The sequence below is a fragment of the Rhopilema esculentum genome, chromosome 4 (assembly GCF_057945365.1).
Source record: "Rhopilema esculentum isolate cy_ngs chromosome 4, ASM5794536v1, whole genome shotgun sequence".
NCBI classification, from domain to species: Eukaryota; Metazoa; Cnidaria; class Scyphozoa; order Rhizostomeae; family Rhizostomatidae; genus Rhopilema; species Rhopilema esculentum.
The window spans coordinates 3,295,749-3,316,482 of record NC_142818.1 but is presented as its reverse complement, the minus strand read 5'-3'; the positions used below and the strand labels follow the sequence as shown (position 1 = coordinate 3,316,482).

The 20,734-nt window shown below is 35.2% G+C and overlaps 2 protein-coding genes across 2 annotated transcripts; both read left to right on the top strand.

Moving 5' to 3' along the window:
• Positions 1-51: 51 nt before the first annotated feature.
• Positions 52-9,833, top strand: LOC135691032 (uncharacterized). Its single transcript, XM_065208760.2, has 12 exons — positions 52-1,377; positions 2,311-2,508; positions 3,475-3,830; positions 4,524-4,611; positions 5,051-5,284; positions 6,221-6,294; positions 6,638-6,811; positions 6,984-7,154; positions 7,621-7,764; positions 8,167-8,247; positions 8,826-9,006; positions 9,697-9,833. The coding sequence occupies exons 1-12, from the start codon at positions 1,321-1,323 to the stop codon at positions 9,754-9,756; spliced, it is 1,818 nt and encodes a 605-aa protein (XP_065064832.2). The 5' UTR covers positions 52-1,320; the 3' UTR covers positions 9,757-9,833.
• A 4,396-nt stretch (positions 9,834-14,229) lies between these two features.
• On the top strand, positions 14,230-20,227 carry LOC135691336 (dehydrogenase/reductase SDR family member 4). The gene is made up of 9 exons (XM_065209174.2): positions 14,230-14,417; positions 15,347-15,524; positions 15,900-15,977; positions 16,696-16,719; positions 17,521-17,591; positions 17,923-17,971; positions 18,967-19,101; positions 19,506-19,561; positions 19,973-20,227. The coding sequence occupies exons 1-9, from the start codon at positions 14,269-14,271 to the stop codon at positions 20,085-20,087; spliced, it is 855 nt and encodes a 284-aa protein (XP_065065246.2). The 5' UTR covers positions 14,230-14,268; the 3' UTR covers positions 20,088-20,227.
• Positions 20,228-20,734: the final 507 nt, after the last annotated feature.

Below are 20,734 nucleotides of genomic sequence, written 5' to 3'. Positions count from 1 at the left end.
ACTTTGTTGTCACTTTTTGTCACTTTATTGTGATCTTTTGTTACTCTTGGTCTTTTTTCACCTTTGTGACTTTATGGTCACTTTTTGTCACCTTATTGTTACTCTTGGTCTTTTTTTGTCACTTTATTGCCACTTTATTGTCACGCTTTGTCTCTATTTTTAATTTTATTGTCACTTGATTGATACTTTTCGTCACTTGATTGTCACTTCAGTGTCATTTTTTGTCACTTAATCGTCCTCTTCAATTTAAAATTCTGTTCTGGGTTTCTTTTTTGTTTCTCAATAACTTTCAATTTCCTTTACCTACGTAGCCATGGTCCAATGCTGCCTTCTAAAAATACTAGCTTTTGTCAAATGATTTTTTTATTTTAATATCCATTTCTATATAATCGTGACAGGTGTTGTCAGAATACTCATTGTCTCAATAATCATTACTATGGTCATCCCCAAAACCTTGCTGTACTTCTGTGCCGTTGATCATTGGTGCAACCGGGCCTGTTACAAAATTCAGAAGTCTGTCAAATGGACGTTTCAATCGTTTAAAAATCAAAACAAAAGAGGATTTTGAATCGTTAACGCATGTTTAAGAACCTTTAAAATGAGAAATACACTGGTGTTTTTGATGGAAAATGGCAATTCCATGTTCCAAGGGTGGCAAGGGTGGCAAATTGCCCCAGGGCCTCGAGGCCTAGAGGGCCACATTAAGTAATAAATTTCATTTTAAAATGGAATTCATTAAGGGTAACAAAATTATGCCTTAAAATAGTAAAACATTATAAACGATAAATGAATTCAAGCTAATCTAAAGGGTGTGGTTACAGGGTCCTCGTCCTTCGGTTTTGCCCCAGGGCCTCCAAAACCTCTCGGTGGCCCTGTTAAGAGTGGTCACATTGGATGGACTGGACAGAAGTTTTTGTTTTTTGAAAATTGCCACCAACATTTGATTTGTGGAAACATTAGGTTTTTTATTTTGCTATGAACCAACATTGAACTCATACAAGCATTTCTGCAAATAGCCATCTATCTTGACAGTATGTTGGTTTAATAAAGGATGTTACCAATCCAGATGTTTTTAATTGCTTTTTTGATACCATCTGGACTTCTATATCTGGAGATTATTTTCCCAAGCCACTTGAAAAAGCCTTAGATCCTACAGCTATTTTATGTCTAATATTAATTATTAAATATACTTGTATCATATGGCAATCTAAGAAACGTGTTTCAATTTATTTCTCCATTATGCTCGCCCAAGATCTTAAACAAAGGCCTACTTAAAGGAAAAGATCCTGCATTTCAATAAAATTCACGGATAGTTTCAAAATGTCGTCATTTATGAAGTATTTAGACCCTACTGAGGATCAAGCTTTTTGGACCGAGGTAACAACAATTATTTTAGTATTTTTCGACGTATCTTCGCATTACCGTTTGTAAAATCCTTCTAAGTTTTGCTTTTTGTATTTCTTCAAAAGTATGCGTAAACGTTTGACATTTTAGGGTAAGGGTTAATATGGTTAGGGCTAGGGCTAAATTTTTAAAACGATTGTGACGAATGCATAAAGATAATAAGATAAGAAAGATGGAAATATTATTCAAATTTTTGGGTTGCTTTGTCTACATAATCGTTATATAATATAAATGTTTGTACTATGATAATTCTAAAGGAGATGATATATCGAATAAACTGTAAAAAATGTATTGTAGCAGTACCAGTAGGGTCAAGGCCCGGGGGTACTCCCATTAAGGCCTGAAAGGGGGTCCAGTCCGTTTGAAGGTTTTACCAAATGGCTACCAAATGGCCCATTTTCGATAATAACTGAACTGCTCAGTTTAGCTTGCGATTTGTTATAGATAATGAACAAGATTTGTCTTTCCCGGAACAACAACAATCAATTATGAAGAAATTTGTCAAAAAAGGACCAGGGGAACACAAAGAAATGGATGCTACAAAGAAAATAATTTCGGTTCTTATGCTACCGTTTGAGGGTTTTTGTCAAAAACCATTCGAGAGGGTAATTTTCTGAAATTTTAGCGTTGGCCCTCTGACCCTGACCGTACCCCCTGTCAGGCCATAATGGGAGTACCCTCCACGGGGGGCTAAGGCCTAAAAGTTTCCAGTCAAAGACCTAGTTGCAAAAACCGCTAGATTTGCATATAGAATAACTGCTACTGGTGTTACGTCATCTGAATATAAACATCTGAACGTACAACATAAAGCTCTGACATGTGCGAAAATTTTCAAAGTTCTTGTTGGTGTTTGAAGATATATGATTTTCTTGTAAAAATGCTTTATTTCGCTCCTTGCTTTTATAGGTTGAAGAGAGAGCAGAACAAAGCAAAAACAAAGTCGTCGATATAAATGAATTGATGCTTGAAGTACGGGCAGATCGAATAATGCGCGACTTTGATGCGCAAGGGAAAGAACCGATCCGGGTTATGATTAACGATTGGTATCAGGAGTATGAGAATTGTGAAGCCAAACCTTTGGAATTCAATGTTTTAAGAACCGAGGTAATGGGTCGCTACAACACATCTGGTCCTGGATTTTGCGTCCCGGTCCCGGATGTCTATGGATTGTATGATTTATTTAGGCATGCCAATATATGTTGCAAGACTTTGATTAACTTCTTTTATTACCATAAATGCAAAATGCACTACGTTATACAAGGCATGACAGCAAAAGTTTTAATATAAGAGTACTTATAGAATATAAAAAATATAGCAAACAGAACAAACTAGAACGAACAAAAATTGAGCTGACTGGAGAACTTCTCAGGTTGTTTCCGGATTTCTTTAGCTTTTTTTAGAAATTTAGGTGCTGAATTCAGTGGTACCGTGGAGAAGGAGCTCAGCCCCTTTGCTAAAATTCAAAGAGATTTTTGGGAGGCTAAGTCCTCCTTTAACAAATGAGTTTATATTTCTTTGGACGAATTCTGTGTTTGCAACCCTTTGTGTCATCGAATGTCTACACATAACGGAGAGTCTTTAACAAAAATCCAAGTATATTTGGTGTGGTAAGGGTGTGGCCTCTTTTATTTGCCTACAACACAGCCCCCTTCCTAACTTTTTAGGACGGCACCCCTGGCTTAACTTGTTGCTTTGCATAAGATTTGTAAAACAGAAGTTGAGCTCATGGCAGAATGAATGTTTTCTGCGCTCTTTTGACTATTAAATCATCTTTCGAAAGCCATTTATAATTTTTGTAATAAATGAATAGAAAACGCTTTACTGCTTTCTTGCTGCGTCCTTTATTCTGTAATTTGCTACAACCAGTCCAGCTCAGTTCGGTTATGAAGTTAATATCGTGTAAGTAGACAGTCCGGTCCGGGCTGACGAACAGAGTCGAATCAGTTTTTGACTTGATATGCCAGCTTTGACTGCCTTTTAACATGTAGAGGTAAGGAGGTTCTGCGTAGGTAAGATACAGCCAATTTGGGAGCTGGTTGTTTGGTGGTTGAATGATGAATCTGATTTTAGGTGTCAGCAATAGCTGAGATGCTTATCAAAAATGAGTACACGAAGGAAAGGCAGAAGCCGCATTTGTGCCGATACTCAAAGCATTACGTCGTAGATGAGGCAACGGGCGTTTTTATGACTCTTCTTCACGAAATTGCGGAGAAGAACCAGAGCCAAGGTGAATTTGATGGTAAAGGCTGCAAGTGGAATCGAAATCTTATTCCAATTGCAAAAAAGCTGTTAAGATGGGATCCTTCGTTGGTATATTCAACAACAGAAGGAGAGCCATTAGAACGAATTCCCGTAGAACTTGCACTGAAGAACTATGATGACGAGATGGCCTCGTTACTACTTCAGACAATGAGCAACAAATGCAGGTCAGAAAACACCTGATACACAGATACTATTCATGGCCTTTACAGAGCCTCAAATAGAGCTATGGGAGGGGGTGTTCATGGGCCCCCCAGAGTTCTAAGTTGAAATAAAGTTAATGCAAAAACTGTTAATCTTACAGATATTTTTAACTTCCTTCCTTTCCCCGTTTTCAGATTGCTTTTAATTCCCAGCTACTGCAAGCCTCTGACTAAGTTACTTTTTTACAATACATAAAAAACAGTCAGTGTTAGTTTGATAGTATTTGCTTCTATTTCTCCCTTTCACAACCTACCTCCAGGGAATATTAATTACAATTTATTCCCGTTCCTTTAACGAAATCTAATTAAAATCTTGGAGCTCCTATTGTTCCGCATGCTACCTTTCTACCCAAAAAGTATCAGGAATTTTATCAAAAAATCTAAATTATTAAACAATCGACAGTTTCTAGAAATTAGCTTTAACATTTCTCCGTAAAATCAAAATTGCTTCTGCTGAATTCTGCCATGGTTTCGTCCTAGTATATGTCTGTCGCTAATAATTTTGTATGCAGCCTAACTAGGTGATTTTCTAGTAATAAGCAAACCTATTTCTTTTATTCTGTTTATTTACATAGGATAGCGATAATACGCACGTAAAATCTCCGTGCTTCAATGTTTCAAACCCTCATTTTGAAAAATTTTGCTATTCTTGATTAGAGTACGTATGCTGTTTGAGCACGACTACAGTCAAAACTCTGGACCAAGATTCAAGTTTATTGATTTCATCAGCAAACCTGGAATGGAGGTAAGATACGAGTTTCAAGCAAATCCTGCCAGGCTTTGTTACTTTATCATTTTGTGGCTTTAAGTTTCAAAACCTTTGTGTGATTTGATCGAGTTGCTTGTATCAAAAGAGTAAGCAATGTTTAATCTCGTTTGTCGTCTGTTTTCTATGTCGAAAAGATATAATAATTAGACATAAACTCTCAAGGTATGTTTGCTTTACCAGTTATGTTTTGTTTATGTTTTGAAAAGTGCTACACGATTATCTACACTTTAAAATGATAATGTTTTGTATTTTCTTTAATTTTCAAAAAAACTATTACAATTCTGTATTATAATGGACAGTAAAATAAGTCACTCTTTGAAATCCTATGCAACTTGCCTTTACATCACAATTCATGTTTCTTTGTGGGTTTGGCCTATCTCTTTTGAAACATTGCCAGTTTTTATCCACCTTGTAGAAAACGGTAATGGCTGTTCTTGATAGCTTGGCAAGCCCATTCTCGACGATGCTGCCTTCCCTTGAAGCCAGCGGTTTTTTAGCTGCTGCGCCCCAAAATCAGTTCTACTTCAGAATTTTGGATGGCGATCAAAATGGTAGAAAGCCTTACAATGACGACTCTAGCAATGATGTTCTTTTCAACTGGAACCAAATGTCTTGTTTACAAGCAATTTGCATGTCCAGATACAAAGAGGTAGCTATTATACCTTACTGTAATTACTAGCTTCAAAAATCAAAATTATGCCTTATCATCTTAGAGAGTCCTTGAATTCGACTCCAAAGCTATTATTTTTATATTATCAAAGACCAAAGACAAATTTGGGGTCATGTAATCACGCTAATGCTTTCTTTAGCAGAAATGAAGCTCAGAAACTTCGGGAATTTAGCCTGAATATTTTGGCAAAAAAGTAGGTTTTCATGCTCAAACATTTCTGACAGTTTGTTAAGAATTTGTTGATAAATCTTTCCGTTTGACTTAAAACGTCTCTAAAACATTGTTCATGAATCTATCATGTTTTACTATTTTCGCAAGTCATATGAATAACTAAAGGTATAGAATGAGTCCCGGATATAAATTTTAGTTCAATTAAAGATGATTGCTAATGCTTTTACCAGATACATGAAAATGCAGGAACATGTATCTGAAAACATTTTGTTTTAATTTATATCACTGGAATTCTAACTTGATGCGCGTAATGAATAGGAAACCAAGAAAAGGCGTTAGAAGCTACATTTTCTTAAATTTCAATGCTTTTGGTATTAAATGGTTTTTTTAGTTTTTTAATCTAGAAAGGGAAAAGGTCTTCACGCTTGAATTTTTACATTGATACAACAAGACTAAACTTGCAACTGCAAAAAAAATTGAAGTAAATATACGTGTTAATTAGGTCGCCCTTTTGTGCTCTATTTACTATGGCAATCTTTGCACACTTTGTCTGTAAAAAATACACTTGAGACTAACTCTATTCGAAATTTTTCCATTTGAAAAGATATCACTGCCTCGCGATTGATTTTTCCTACCACGAGATAACCTCAGAGCTCCTCCTTGAAACTCTGTTTTGTTTCTTTTTACTAAAATATATGTATTCATTTCCTACAAAAACGTCTATGTGATAAACGATTTTTCTAGGCTGCTATGAGACATCCTGTTGTTCGACTTCTTGCCAGGCGAAAATGGAATTTATTTGGACGATTTCATGTCAGGTAACGATTTTGAAAAACAGTTTCTTTTTCACTGCCTGCAGAAATATTTCGAAAGAGGATTTTTTCAGCAAGATAACGGTTGACAGCTAAAAGTTTCTTGGTTCTCAATTAATTCCTGTTCTTTTAAGAATCATCGCTTTTGATTTTTCATGAATTTACCCAATTTCAAGGCTCTGAAGTTACGAGTTTCGCAGATATTTTTCATGTTCTTTCTAGGTTTCTGAAATACTAGCTAGAACTTAAGAATACTATTTCTCAGTTTCAACCTATGCATACAGTTCCGGGAACCTTCTCTTGGCACTTAACTTCTGTGTTCCTATACTATGCTTTACGTTCTTTTCAGATTTCATCTAGCAGTATACGGGGCGTTCTTGTTTGTGATGTCTTTTGCGTTGATCGGACCATGTTATCAGGAGACTTACCACACAAATCTTGGTAGACTGATTCTCTCTGGCGAGATATTTTGCTTTTTAGCTTGCTTGACCTATCTAGGCATGGAACTGGATCAGTTTTGCAGGTGAGTAACAGAATTGCGCCAGGAGTGTTTTTCAACTCATCGCTGCATATTCAACTGTAGGTGCTCTTCATGAGTTTCTGGAATTACTTTGAATCCCAAATTTCTTTCACCAATTGAATATACAGCCTAAATGTTATTCAAAGTATCGAGAAACGAAGTTCTTTTTTTTCAGAGAAAGGAAGTATTACTTCTATGATGTTTACAATTATCTCGATATTTTGGGAATTGCCTCACTAATGCTAGCCTTGCTACTCCGATGGTCCAATTGTCACCAGCATTTGATTTCCTCATTTGCCTTCATCGTCAATTTTTTCCGTCTCTTCAAGTTTCTAGCTGCGTTCAGGTAAGTAGAAGCACAATCGTATTTTATTTTACTGAACTCATTAAACATCAAGTTGGTGTAGCTCTAAACGCCTTTCTTCAGATGGTCAAGGAAAAAGGTTTCGCTGGAATATCTGAACTTTCTATTACATTGAGCTTCATCAGTTCCTTAAACCTGTACTTTTTATGCTGTTCTTTTTGAAGCATCAAGTCATAGAATCAGTCTCAAAATTTCAAAAGTATACACTATGCTTTTTAATCAAGTGGAACCAAATATTCTTATCCAAATATCCAACACCAAGACCTCATTTTCAACCATCAGTAATACGTAGAGGTCTTGAAATAAATAAATAAAACTTCCACGACAAATTCTAACTGATTTGCCCTATTGTAAAACTTTCCCATATAGCCCCAAAAAACCAATGAATCGCTATTTGTTAATCGACCAGTTAGACTCTTTGCTTGATTCGTATTGTCTCCAACCTTAGTGCATCTGGTATTTATCTGGCTACAATTTCTTTGCTGTTCAAGCAAAACCTCCCAGTGTTTACATCCGTATATGCAATCATAATGGTGGCATTTTCTGGCAGCTTGTTCATAGCGAGCAGAGGTGAAGGGACAGCGACGTCTCTGTAGGTTTATTTATGATATCCATTTATTGGCATTTTAACTTTATCATTATCTTCATCATTTTTCAGCTCATCATTATCATCATTAGCTCACCATCTTCAATCCCTGAAGCTTTGGTTTCTAAATCTAATCTAGAGACTTTCTTTAGTTACAACATTCTTATTTATTTAGGCCTTAAGGATGACAAACGATTCAGCTATAGTGATTTTGAAATGGCTAGGCTTATCTGCCAACAATACGAATCAAAACTAGCACAAATCAAAACTAGCTAAGAAACTCATGATGTAAATTCTTTTTTACAAAAAGACATCGAGAATCCATTTAAGAGTATTAATTTATGTTTGTCAAATAACATTGGGTATGAAATTGTATTTTGTTATTTGTTTCCAATTTATCGTTTTCAGCCCTTTTGAGGATGTTATTCTGCGGCAGATTCGCGGTATTACCGAGGGACAAGCGTTTGCTGAATCATATAGTGGCATTGGGTTAGTTTGAATTTTTCTTCCTCATCGTTACCATCATTTGAGACAGACGAGTTTATTTGCTGTATAAATTGCAAAAATAAAAAATAGATAAAGGAGCAATAAAAGGCTAGAAACACGGAGGAATACTTTTTGCGATGTATATGTTTCTATAATATGTTTCTATTCCTTATCAATTCGAAATTGAAAAAAAATACTGCAAGCAGCCCTAAGCAGGGTCACTACTTTTGGATGACATGATGTCATTATGATAATGTTCATATGATGGGTTTTTATGGGTTGATAAACTGTAAATGAAATTTTAAATTAGTTTCAAAAAGTCTATACTCGTAAACTTGAGCTTAAATCAATATTCTTCCTTCCAATATTAATCTTAAGTATCTTCTCGTTTTTGCCTGATTCACTGAGTCACCCTAAGCAGCTAATATTAGAACCAACCACCTCACAACCCACCACCTAGAGACAAACACCCAGAATAATATAGATAAACGTTTTCCTAGAAATGTTTTGCTCTTCTACGCAAGTAAAGCTATTTGAAATTCACCGTGCTCATTTCATTATGATCAAATTTTTCTCTTCAGGCCCCTGGCTACTTTTCTGATTTTAGTTGGTACCATGACTTCAAGCGTAATCTTGACAAATCTGCTGATTGCACAGCTTAGTGAGTCTTACTCAACAGCTAAACAAAACGCCGTACTGCAGTATGATATTGCGAAACTACGCTTTGCAGTAAAGATAGAAAACGGGAGAACAAAAAGAACGGTGAGTGCACTTACACCAAGGAGCATTTTTGTTCCTCTAAAATAATAAGCAGGGGCAAACTTGCTTGTTTTATAACGTGTTAGAAGCCCTGATTATACTAAATTCAAATTGCTTTTGGATACTTTAAATGAAACATTTCAATCGAACAAAAAACATAAATTTTGCTCCGGAGTTTGTTGAAAACGTTTTGGTGACAACATAATTGTTCCAATCCCAGTCATCTCCAGACTGTTGTCGATGGGCACACACATGGGGCCAAATTAAAAACAATCCTTCAAACATATAAGCTGCTAAAGGGCATGACAATGGAAGAGAACAACTTGAAATTGCATCAAATCCTCAGAATAACATCCCTATCACGTGCCAAACATTGGATTTTGAAATGGCACATTCACGTGAATCACAGTCGTCTCCCCGAATAATGATACCAAATGTTTTGTAGAGGTGCTCTGTTTGAATATCTTGTCCTAGGTGTCTTTCATATACTGATAGCATTTTTCGATAGCAGAGCCAACTTTTTTCTTCTAAATTCGTTAATTTATTATTTCACATTGCTTCCAAAACAATAATCCTATTCTTTTTTACCCCAGATTAAGATCTTGATAGATAATTTGACAAACAGATACACAAGTCAATTTGAAATGTTTGGAGTATGCATTCTTTAATCTAGAATGTATTTCTTCGTTGTAGTGCCTGAGGACGAAACATTACCAAGATAAAACCGTAGCGAGCAATGATGAGTTATTATAAGTTCTGTGTTTCCTGCGGGGGGGGGGGGAGGTAACTTTATGGATTTGAGGTACGATGAAGTGCCGTTATTTAATGGTATGGAATAATCGGTATCAGTTTTATAAATATGGGTGAAATTATGAGTACCATTTAGCTAAAGAAACATGCAGAATTATGGATACTATTTTAGAAAAACATTGCAAAATTGTCATGAGGGAAATTTTGCATTAACAAAATGAATGTCCAGTTAAAAATAAAAGATGATATTGAAAATTGGGGCAAAAGACAAACAAAAGTTTTTTGATAATTTTGTTGTGTCTTTAAGAATTTGGAATTTATGGGTTTAAATTTTGAACCAGAATGGAAAGTTCCCGTCCAAAACTAAGTTTAGTTAATTGCAGTTTTACCTCTTATTCCTGAGAAGAACCTAACCTAAACCTTTGCATCTTCTTTCAACTGTTAAGATCGTCACTTCCAATACACTTTAAAAGAAATTTTGACATATTTCTTGAAAATAGAAAATCGAAATTTTTATTTTACTATTTAGAGTAATTTAATGTTTTGAAATCATTGCAATAATGCAGTAGTTGCTATGTTTCTAATAATGTGCAAAGAAAATAAGCTCTTGTGTCCACTTTAAATGCTCCCAGCCGTTTTCTTTGCTTTCTTGACTTGCAGATGTCTAAACTTTGAATTAAACTGAAAACGATTTGCTACCTGTTATTTATTTTGATTTTCAGTCGTTCAAATTTGATGAAGTTAATTAAGATAACTGTTTACCATGCTGTTACAAATCGTTCGATGCTGTGTGTATGTTAATGACAGAGCTACACAAGCCTTGGTGTTTTACGTACCTAAACTACCCAGGCCCTGCATATATCATGTCTCCCCATTATCCACCATGGCCCCTACATTTTTTGCAACGCAGAAAATTTTTTCAATGTAGAGATAAAGGAACTGAAATTTAGCACTGTGTACATTATTTTGCTTGACTAGGCTCTTAGCTCTAGTTTCGTGATAATATCCAAAAATGTCTTGAGAGATCCAATATTTAGAAGAAATAAATAAAATTTTAAGCTGCTGCTACCACCTAAACAGATGATTCTCAAACATAAGGTTTTAAAAAGTGGACCCACGCTACAATCCTAATTTAAGGCGAATGTTATATGTCTGTGATGTTTTACTAGAAATGATTATAAAAGCATGGGATTTGATATAAAACGAAGTAAATATTTTGCCAAACTAAAAGAAATTTTCATGAAAAGCAAAAGAGGACGAAACAATAAAGAGAATCAGGCCCACTTCAACTTCTTTAAAACTCATTTTATGCTCAAGAAACCTAGAGACATAAAGTCAATGTGTAGTATTTATAGTGAGCTATCTTCTTTACCCTTCTTATCGAACAGGGAAAGAGTGAGTTATATTTAGTTTTACCTTTGCATGCACTTTGTTTTAGTATTATTTCTTGTTATTTAATGCACCTAAGATTGTACCGTCATGGAAGTGACTTTAGACTGTACTTTAGCGTCTCTATTATTTATCTATGTGCCTCTTCAGAGTTGTGTCCTCTCCACCAAAAAGACTTGTACTGTTTTGATATAAGTATTTTTCGCATTTGTTTAGTTGCTCCAAGCAGCCAGTCTAGCAAAATATGAGGAAAATATTATTTCCTTTGTCCTTAGATTTCCTTTCAAAGTGCTAAACTACCACACAAGTCTCAAAGAGAATAAATTCCAAATGATTGGCATTTTCTCAAACGTAATTTTGACACATTTTCATTTTGTTTTTCTGCTTAGATTAGTTTTGAAGAGTCGATCCAGATAATGTCCTGACATCTCTCCCCCCCCCCCCCCCCCCTAAAAAATTATTCTATTCGCGTCCCACGAGTATGTTCTAATTTTTTAATGAAACGTGAAATTTTTCTCTTATTTCGATGCTTTGAAGCTTAATTAATAAGCACCATATAGGTGAGGTGAGGGAAAATGACATTATTTCATATTTCATGATGATATCTCACAATTATTTAATGTTTCAAAATTAACAAAGCAAAATATTTCAAAATTGTAAAATGTTCCATTTTGCCTTCAGGTGTCACGAAAAGTTGGACCGACTCACATACAAAATAGACCGAGACTTCAAAACAAATCTTTGCAGTTACAAATATTGAGAATGTATAAAGAATAGGTGCATAAAAAATCAAATGGATTCCGTACTTGGTAAAAATAGGGAATTCATTCTCTTTGAACTGTGGAATCATTTGGTACTTTCAAGGGGAATCTAAGGACACTGGATGAAATATTTATCTTTGTTTTCTCAACTTATTTTTTGGAAACAACTAAAAATATCTAGTCATTTACAGTCTTAGGTGCATTCAATAGCAAGAAATAATTCTAAAGTAATGTTAATGCGAAGCTAAAACTTAATGAATCAACTCTTACAATGTTCTCAAGAAGAAATCAAAATAAATGCTGCAGATTGACTACATGTTTCTAAAGAGTAGATATTTTTTAGACAGGGAATTTTGCATAACCATCTAGCAACCAGCCTAACCGAAATTTTTAAGGTTTAAATCATTAAGCCTTGGGAACCTTCTGGCAGAAGACCGGAAGTCACGTCCACGCTACAAGCTTTTTTGATGGTATCATCAGATTTGAAAAATTCTAATGTCGCAATTTTGCTGACCGTGCATTTTTCATGCTTCAAGTAAAGCGACTTCTGGTCAATTACCAGAATGTTTCCAAAGCTTAAAATGATCAGTGGCCTTCATTTTTATGATTTAAACTTCCATCGAGTTTGAAATAAACAGTTGGAGTGGGCCAAATTCTCTTTACGGTTGCGTGGTTGTGGCTTTTCATAATATTGCCTTATTATTTGATCTTTTTGTGTAACTCATAATCACTTTTAGCATTACCTATTGGAGCCATTCTGAAATCAAAGATATGGTCGGAAACAACATTTTCAAGATAAGAAAGACTTTTCGGTGAACATGTTAGCTCTAGATAAAAAAATTGAAGAACGAACAATATCTTTCTGAATATCATTATCGGCAAATCAATCCTGCATCTTAAATGGCTTACAAAACAGTGGTTTAGTGGTCTTAGGAAGAATTCCTAGTAAGTACATGTGGAACAAGCAATGTAGATAAAAACATGTTTATGATGTTATTTGATGTTCTCGTCTATTTCGTTGAGACAATATAAGCCAAAAATATTTGCGGTAGATTTCATGCTATTGGTATTTTTCATAAAAGTAGAGTATTAAAGGCCTTTTGAACCCCTAAAAAGATTGAACAGATTAAAAGAACAACCCAGGTGTAATATGGTTGGTATCTTAACAGGTCTACAGATCAATAGTCTCTTATATCTTCAAGTATTTGTAACTACAAACGTGCATTTTTTTCCTCTCTTTGTTCTGGCCCTGGGGTAGTCAGAGTTGATGCTCCCCGGGGTATCGTCTTTGTAGTGTATGTAAAGTAGTTAAGTGTAGTTAAGGTATTACAGTAACTTGTTATGTAACTTTTTGGAATTTATAAAAAGTCAATGCTGTTTTCAAGTAGATAATTCTCACAAAACATTTAAAGAGGTATTCAGTTATTTTGTTATTCCACATTTCATACTGGGAACCAAAGTTATTTCATATTTCAAGACTCGAAATCTAAATATTTATATTTTCACCCCGAAAATCTCAATTATCTCATATTTCAAATACCCCTTATAGGGCCTCGTAAGTTATGACATTTAGCTTCCACTACTACATTAGCAACAAAAAATTTCATCAGACAAATTTTCGGCGGATAGACATCGTCGAAAAAAATTTTGGACAATTTTTCAGAATTTCGTCGTGACAAAATTTCGTCGTGGATTTTTAACACAAAAATAGCAGCCTAATATCAAAATCTTGAGTGACAAACACATGCAGGTTGCTTTATATTCAGTCCTATAGGGTTCCGAATTCGTGGAGGCTTGGGAGCTTGGGCACCCGTTCGGACTTTGGCTTAATCCCCCAGACATCTTTTTCACACGGAACCTCATGTCAGGAAAAGCCACATTAAAGTTAATGCAAGGGTGGAGTCAAAAGAAATGCTTTTCGAAAGTCTCTACTCTATATCTCTAAGGCGTGGAAGTTTATAAAAAGTAGTAGCATAATTTAAGTTATTAGTGTGAATATAAGCACAAGATTCGGAAAGATCTCCAAAAGAAAAGGTTGGTCTCGAAATTGTGCTTCCTGTAGAGTTCAACATTTGGGTGAAAGTGCGAATATCTTGATATAATGAAATAAATAATACAGTTGAGTTAAAAAAGACAGAGATGGAATCATTTGAAACCGGCGACGAAACACAGTTAGAACAGTAGCATAGCCAGGGTGGTAAGATTTGGGGGGAAGGGGTTGGGCAAAGGCGAGTTGAGCAGGAAACATTAAGAAAGATGCTGAAACGGAAAGTTAATCCAAGAACCGACAATGATGATTTTTGTAGTTAATGTACTTGTTTCATGCCTCGCAATGACATAGAGGCTGCGCTGTCAACTTCGCAAAATGGCTGCCACATCCCGGACCTTTGCTCGTATTTCACAACCTTTTAAGAGTAGCATTAATACTCAGGTTTGTGCACTTTCAACTTCAAGTATAAACCAAAGCAAGAGGCTTGATGGTAAAGTTGCAATCGTCACAGCATCGACAGAAGGGTATGTTTATTTGTTCGAACACCCTTAAATTGTAAAAGGGTCACATGGGGTCATGGCCATATCCTTTTCCCTCCCATCCCCAGTTTGCAGAAGATGCAAAAAATGCAGGGGGTTACTTGCTTTCTGTGTGATTACTATAGTTTCATGTGATTTCTGCAACAAAAACAGTACACTGAAACCCCATTTGATCAGTCTCAAAGGTCCCCCTGACCCCACCCCCAATCTGCAGAGTTTGACATGTGTGCACACACAAGATTTTTTCAGAAGGTTGTCTAATGCACACTAAAATGTAGAGCAACACACATTTCTTCTGGGACTGGAAAATCTCTAAGGACCAACCTTTTTTGAAACGTTTGAAAACCCTGCTTTCCTTATTTTACTCAAAACATCATTTTTGAAACATTATGTATCCAAAAGTCTTGCTGTAAATGGGTTATCAACTCGTTTGTTGTTTTGTAAGATGCTTATGTATGAATTGGGATTTTTATGGTCACCTAGATAAAGAGCTCCAGACCTATCTGACTCTCACAAATTAAAAAAGCTGCGTTCAAATAATGTTGAAAGCAGCAATTTGGTCTCTGTTTTATTATATTTCTATATTTATATTAAGATGGTGTTTGTTGCATGTTTTAATATTTCATATTATAGTGCTTTTTGGTATCACCGTTGAATTTCTTATTTCACACTCTTCCGAAGCTTTCGATATGAAGATCTCAATCTTCCAGAGCTTTCAAAGGATGCTCTCAAGGACATTTATTTAGAGGTGCAAAATAGAGCGCTTAGAGTTTCTGAGGGGCACGTTTTATAGAGCACCTTCATTTTGCTTAGAGCAAGGCCTGAATAAAGCAACTTTGAATAAAGCAAAGTTATCTGTTGTGATTCTCTAGGTTTGTGTACTGTTTCTCAAATTTGAATTATTAAACTCCTAGCATTGGATTGGCCATTGCAAAGGATCTTGGGAAAAATGGTGCAAAGGTTGTGATTAGCAGCAGAAAGGAAGAAAATGTTTCAAATGCTATTGAATCACTTGCAAAGGAAGGCATTGATGTCAAAGGTGTGGTCTGTCATGTTAGTAAGCCAGAGCATCGTGAGAATCTTGTTAATTATGTAAGTTTATTTTTTTCAATTAACTTGTGATTGCATGAATTGGCTTTTATCAATGTGCTTGCTTGTATCAACAGCTCTACTGGTTCATGTTTTTGAAATACTTGATTCCATTCATATAATTAAATATTTTCTTGCATACTATTAGGTTTCACAAATTTATTGTTTTTTTACTGTCATTAATTTTAGAGCTAGGGTGCATTATCAAGGCATTTTTTAACAAAGATAGCTATGTTCATTCTTTGCAACAGATAGCTCCATTATTTATGTTATTTGTCCTTGCAAGTTGCAGTGAGTATTGTCATCTTCCCTCTTTCCTAATTAAGTAGATAATCTAATCCTAAACAACATCTAAATATAATATAATAATGATTACAGACATTGAAGGAATATGGATCAATTGATGTACTCATTTCTAATGCTGCAGCAAACCCTGTATTTGGACCTATACTTGATGTATGTATATTTTTAATTGTACCATTATAATGAAATGAATAACTGTTTACTAGTCTGTCTTCTAGTGCTTTATGCTATATAGGTTGAGATCTCTGTTATGTCCACATCAGCTACATGCTGCCAATTAGCAAAACCTGAATATCAAGTAGAATTAAGTATGTATGTATGTTTGTATGCATGGTGAATGCACTGAGCATGAGACTCAGTGTTGCAACTTAGATCTGTCCTGTTCTATACTCCAAAGAGTATCTTGCATATCAATGTGTACCTTATCAGCAGAATAATCTGCTGTTTCTAAAATTCAGGAAGCAGAGCAAACCAGTAACAAGTGGAACAACCCAGTAACAAGCAGAACAACCCAGTAACAACGCATTTGGAATTAATTGTCTGTAGTCCCTTATTAGGTTTGTGTCGGCAGGCACATATACAGTCACTAGGGTGTCAATCACATATTTCTCCCCTTTTATTATGTAAATTGCCTCATGGTCTCATTGTCCAAGTTTAAGGCTCACACCATCATTGCACCACACAACATTTGCAAAATTGCTGTTTTTCCCAACCGTCCCTCCTATAATCTTTCTTGCTTGTTCTGCCTTAACCTGACAAATACTTTTGCTAGAAAAAAGTGAAAAAGTGTGCAAAGTAAAAGGTATGTTTGGGAATAACTGGAAATTCTGAAATGACAGAAGATTAGCAATTCTTTTCTTTTATATTGCAGACTAATGAAGATGCTTGGGACAAGGTAGATTAAATTTTACCCTTTTTATCATAGATTGTTCAATTAAGCTGCATTGTGACATAATCCCAACTACATATTATCTCTCATCTTTCAACATTTTAAAGCATGATTGTACGATAGCAACAGAGAAAAATCATATAACTTTATAGACCACAGTATCAGCATGTTAGAATCTCTTGTATCTTTTATCTTTGCAAATGAGACTTGCAGATAAAAAAAGTAAAGAGAAGTTGTCTTATCTAGATGGGAAAGGGATCTTTGATTACAACGAAGCTCTGAAATTAAAGCTTTAGTTTTGATGCAAATATGCACTCAGAATTTGGTCTTTGATAAAGGTAATGATTGATAAATGCTGGTTGGTGATATAAAGGAGATAATTTGCTCTTCTTTTAGGTCAGTAAGTCTTCAAAAAAGATGTTGCCCTCTGCGTTTAAATTTTAAATTTTTTTCTATTTTCAACCCTTATAAGAACAGAATGGTATTTTGTCATTTTAGTCTCTGTCTATGTTTATAAATGTAAAATCCTAAAGATTTGCATGCAGAAACAGAATTGATTTTGCTCAGTTTTACCTTTAAAAATGCCTATCAAGTGCAAGTTATTGCCCCACGCCTGGTTAGAAGTGTCCAGCCACACTTCTTTCAATCATTTTCTTTTTAGGGGTGTTGGAAAAAACTACTTCCAGTATGATGCATTAAATTCTAATCTTTCTTTCCATCTTGCAATGATTTGTGGCTTTTTATGTACCTGGGCAGTTTATGCCAAAATATTTTCTTCTTTGTATCAAAGCCTATCTTGTTTTTCAGATATTAGACGTGAATGTAAAATCATCATTTTTCCTTGCAAAATCTTGTATCGAGCATATGCAAAAGAAGGGGTATGCTAGTTTTGGTTATTTTTATTTTTGTAAGTTCGCAAGTACGTATCTTAACATCGGAATCTCCAATTTTCTTCTTATTGATTTTCTTACGGAAGCTTTGAGAATCCATTGGAAGGTTTTCAGTCCCCCCTATGATATTTGAAAGAACTCGACGCCACGATTATTAAAAAAGAGATTTTATTCTATATTTTTGACACTTTGCCAACTGTTTAATATCTTAATCTGAGAATCTCAGCATGTGTAAAACTGTCTGCCAACTTAATTTTTGTTTTCTAATCTATTACTTACTAACTCTCTCTATTGCCGTTTTACATTTTCTTCTCGGCAGAGGTTCCATTGTTTTCATTTCTTCTATTGCTGGATTCCTCCCCATGCCTGTGAGTCAATTTGTATTCAGAATAAATATTTAAAATTACGCTAAAATACTATCAATATTATTATAATTAAGCTGAAATATTCTTAATAACATTGCAATTTTTATTTTTCTTCTGTTGCGAATCTTCCACGGCATATACTGGCGACTTTTCCTTTATTTATTTTACGAGTTACTAAAACGGCAGTGGTGTGAAGCCATCAAATGATGTTATTTTGATTCGAAAGAAAACTAGTAAATAATTTTTCAGCTACTGTGATGTAATATTTGAAAGCCTCTGGGACCACAAATTTGCGGGTTGTAACCGGTTTGTAAAGGTTTTATTAGATTATCTTGACGATATACGATCTAAAAAGAATTGTGATTTGGATTATTTGGCTGGTCTCTGTAACAGTCTGTAGTCCGCCTGAAATGTTTAACCACATGGACAGTTCTAGTCAAATGAAGAGACCGAATGGCCCGTCATATAATGCTATTGAAAAAGCGTATTTAAACACTAGGCTTTGTTAGTCACAGCTCCCATCAACTAACACTACCAATGCAACGTGATAATGATAAATCGATATTGCATCTTCATCCTATTAATTTGGTCCAAAGTTAATTTTTTACTTTAGAACGAGGAGGGTCGTACAATTTTCCAATATGCACAGAGAATCTAACAACTTTGGGAACCTGTGATGGCTGGAAACCCAGTAAACCTTAGGTGCATATGGTATATTGGAGGGCTTGGCCCTTAGCCAAATTGTCTGAAAAATATTTTTGCTCAATTTTAAAATTACTGTAGAGCTGTACACGTTGTCGTTAAGCGTGAAACTGGGAGTAGCAACTTAGAACCGTCCTGTTCTGTACATTAAAAATGTTTTCTATTTTGTTTACTTGTGAGAGAAAGGGGAAGTTTCGATGTCAGGTCATAGAAGTGGTTACGAAACATTTTGCTTGTCCGTTCAAATCAAGTATAGTATTATCCTATATCAATATCTGGATATTTTTGCTGTCTAGGGTCTCGGTGCTTATTCTGTATCAAAAACAGCCCTTTTTGGCTTAACGAAAGCTCTTTCCGTCGAGTGCGCACCAATGAACATACGAGTGAACTGCGTGTCACCTGGTGTCATTAAAACTAAATTCAGCTCCGCCGTAAGTACATTTGCATATGAACTGACAATTATTCTTGTTCCAGTTTTGCCAACTGCTGTGGATCTTTGCTTGAGAATATTCAATCCGTACTGAGTCCATAGCGGGCTGAATTTCAACTCGGTTGACAGCGTAAGCCTTTTGGCGTTTAAATAGAAGATCTCAACACGATTTAAATATATGAACGCACTGTGTTTTCGGACTTCGTTTATTTTTCTTCTATATTGAATATAGTTATGAATGTAGTGTGGCCTGACCTGGACCCGTATTGATATTTGACATGTAAATGCATATGAAAAAAAGACATGGATTAAAATCTCATCTAATGGAGGGTTGCAATTTTTAGGGTAAAACACTCCCTACTAAACACTTTTTGCTGTATTTCTTAAATCTTTTTTGCTTTTCAGTTGTGGAGTAGCGAGAGAATCTTGAAAAGTGCTATGAAGCAAATCCCTCTTCAAAGGTATTTCTAAGTGAATTGTTGATTGTAGCTCAAGTTACTTTTCCAGTGCAAGAGATAAAGCATTACAAATAGCCTTTAGCAAGAACCCACAGATTGTTTAATACAATGCTACATAGGGTATCAAATGAGAAAACCTAAGCAATGCCATCGTGTATAATGTCGATAGCTGGTTTAATGGCAAATATTAAACCTAAAGTCTGTTGTAGAGAGGTATCCATTAGTTACAGACTAGAATACCTTGCTTGCAAGAAATTTTACAATACAATCATATGCCTGTCGTTTGGAGATTTCTTTTCGTCTTTTTCATGATTATGATTTGTTTACTAACTTTAATTACTGTTATTTGTTGAGTAATTTCTTTTTGTTGAATCATTCTTTTGACTTTAATGTTTTCCTTCATCTTTCTTCAAGAATCGGCGAACCAGAAGATGTTTCTGGTTTGGTAACATTTCTTGCTTCTGACGAATCTAAATACATTACTGGAGAGAACATTGTGGCGAGTGGGGGAATGCCTTCCAGACTGTGAACTTTGTAATACCAAACAACTGTTTTGTATTACTTGAAATTTAAAAAAAAGATTCTAAAATATGTTTGCATTTCCGTAATTGCTTTGTAAACGCTGATAAATGAATTTAGTGAGATGATTTTATATAGATATATAGAGAAGCCGCCTTCACTGTTTGTTTACTTCCCTTAATCAAAGATTATCGCTAAAACGATTGGCTAAAGCTGGGATAAACGACCAAAGAAAAATAAGCATTTGAATGCCTCACTCCATCTTCTTATGTCCCTCCTACACATCACGTGACTTGTCAATCATTAATTTGCAGGGGCACCATTTTCTATGTTTATTGCTAAACCCATTTTGTAGAACACGCGAATAAGGGCACCTCAACTCAGTTAGTACCCAGACCTCCATGAGCCGTCCAACCTTGAGTCGTCTTGAATCGGAAACTCTCTAATACAATTACTATCGATACTATTTATTCAAAAACCAGCATATGCAATTTGTATTGACATAACCAGCTTCAATACTTCTTTAAAAAAAGGATTTCTCCAAACGATTCGATTTTTCGCTCGATCTTTCTCTCGACATTTGATCTCAAAATCGAGCGAAGTCGAGCATGGGTGGCCAAACGATTCGATCTTTCACTCGATTTTTCACTCGACTTT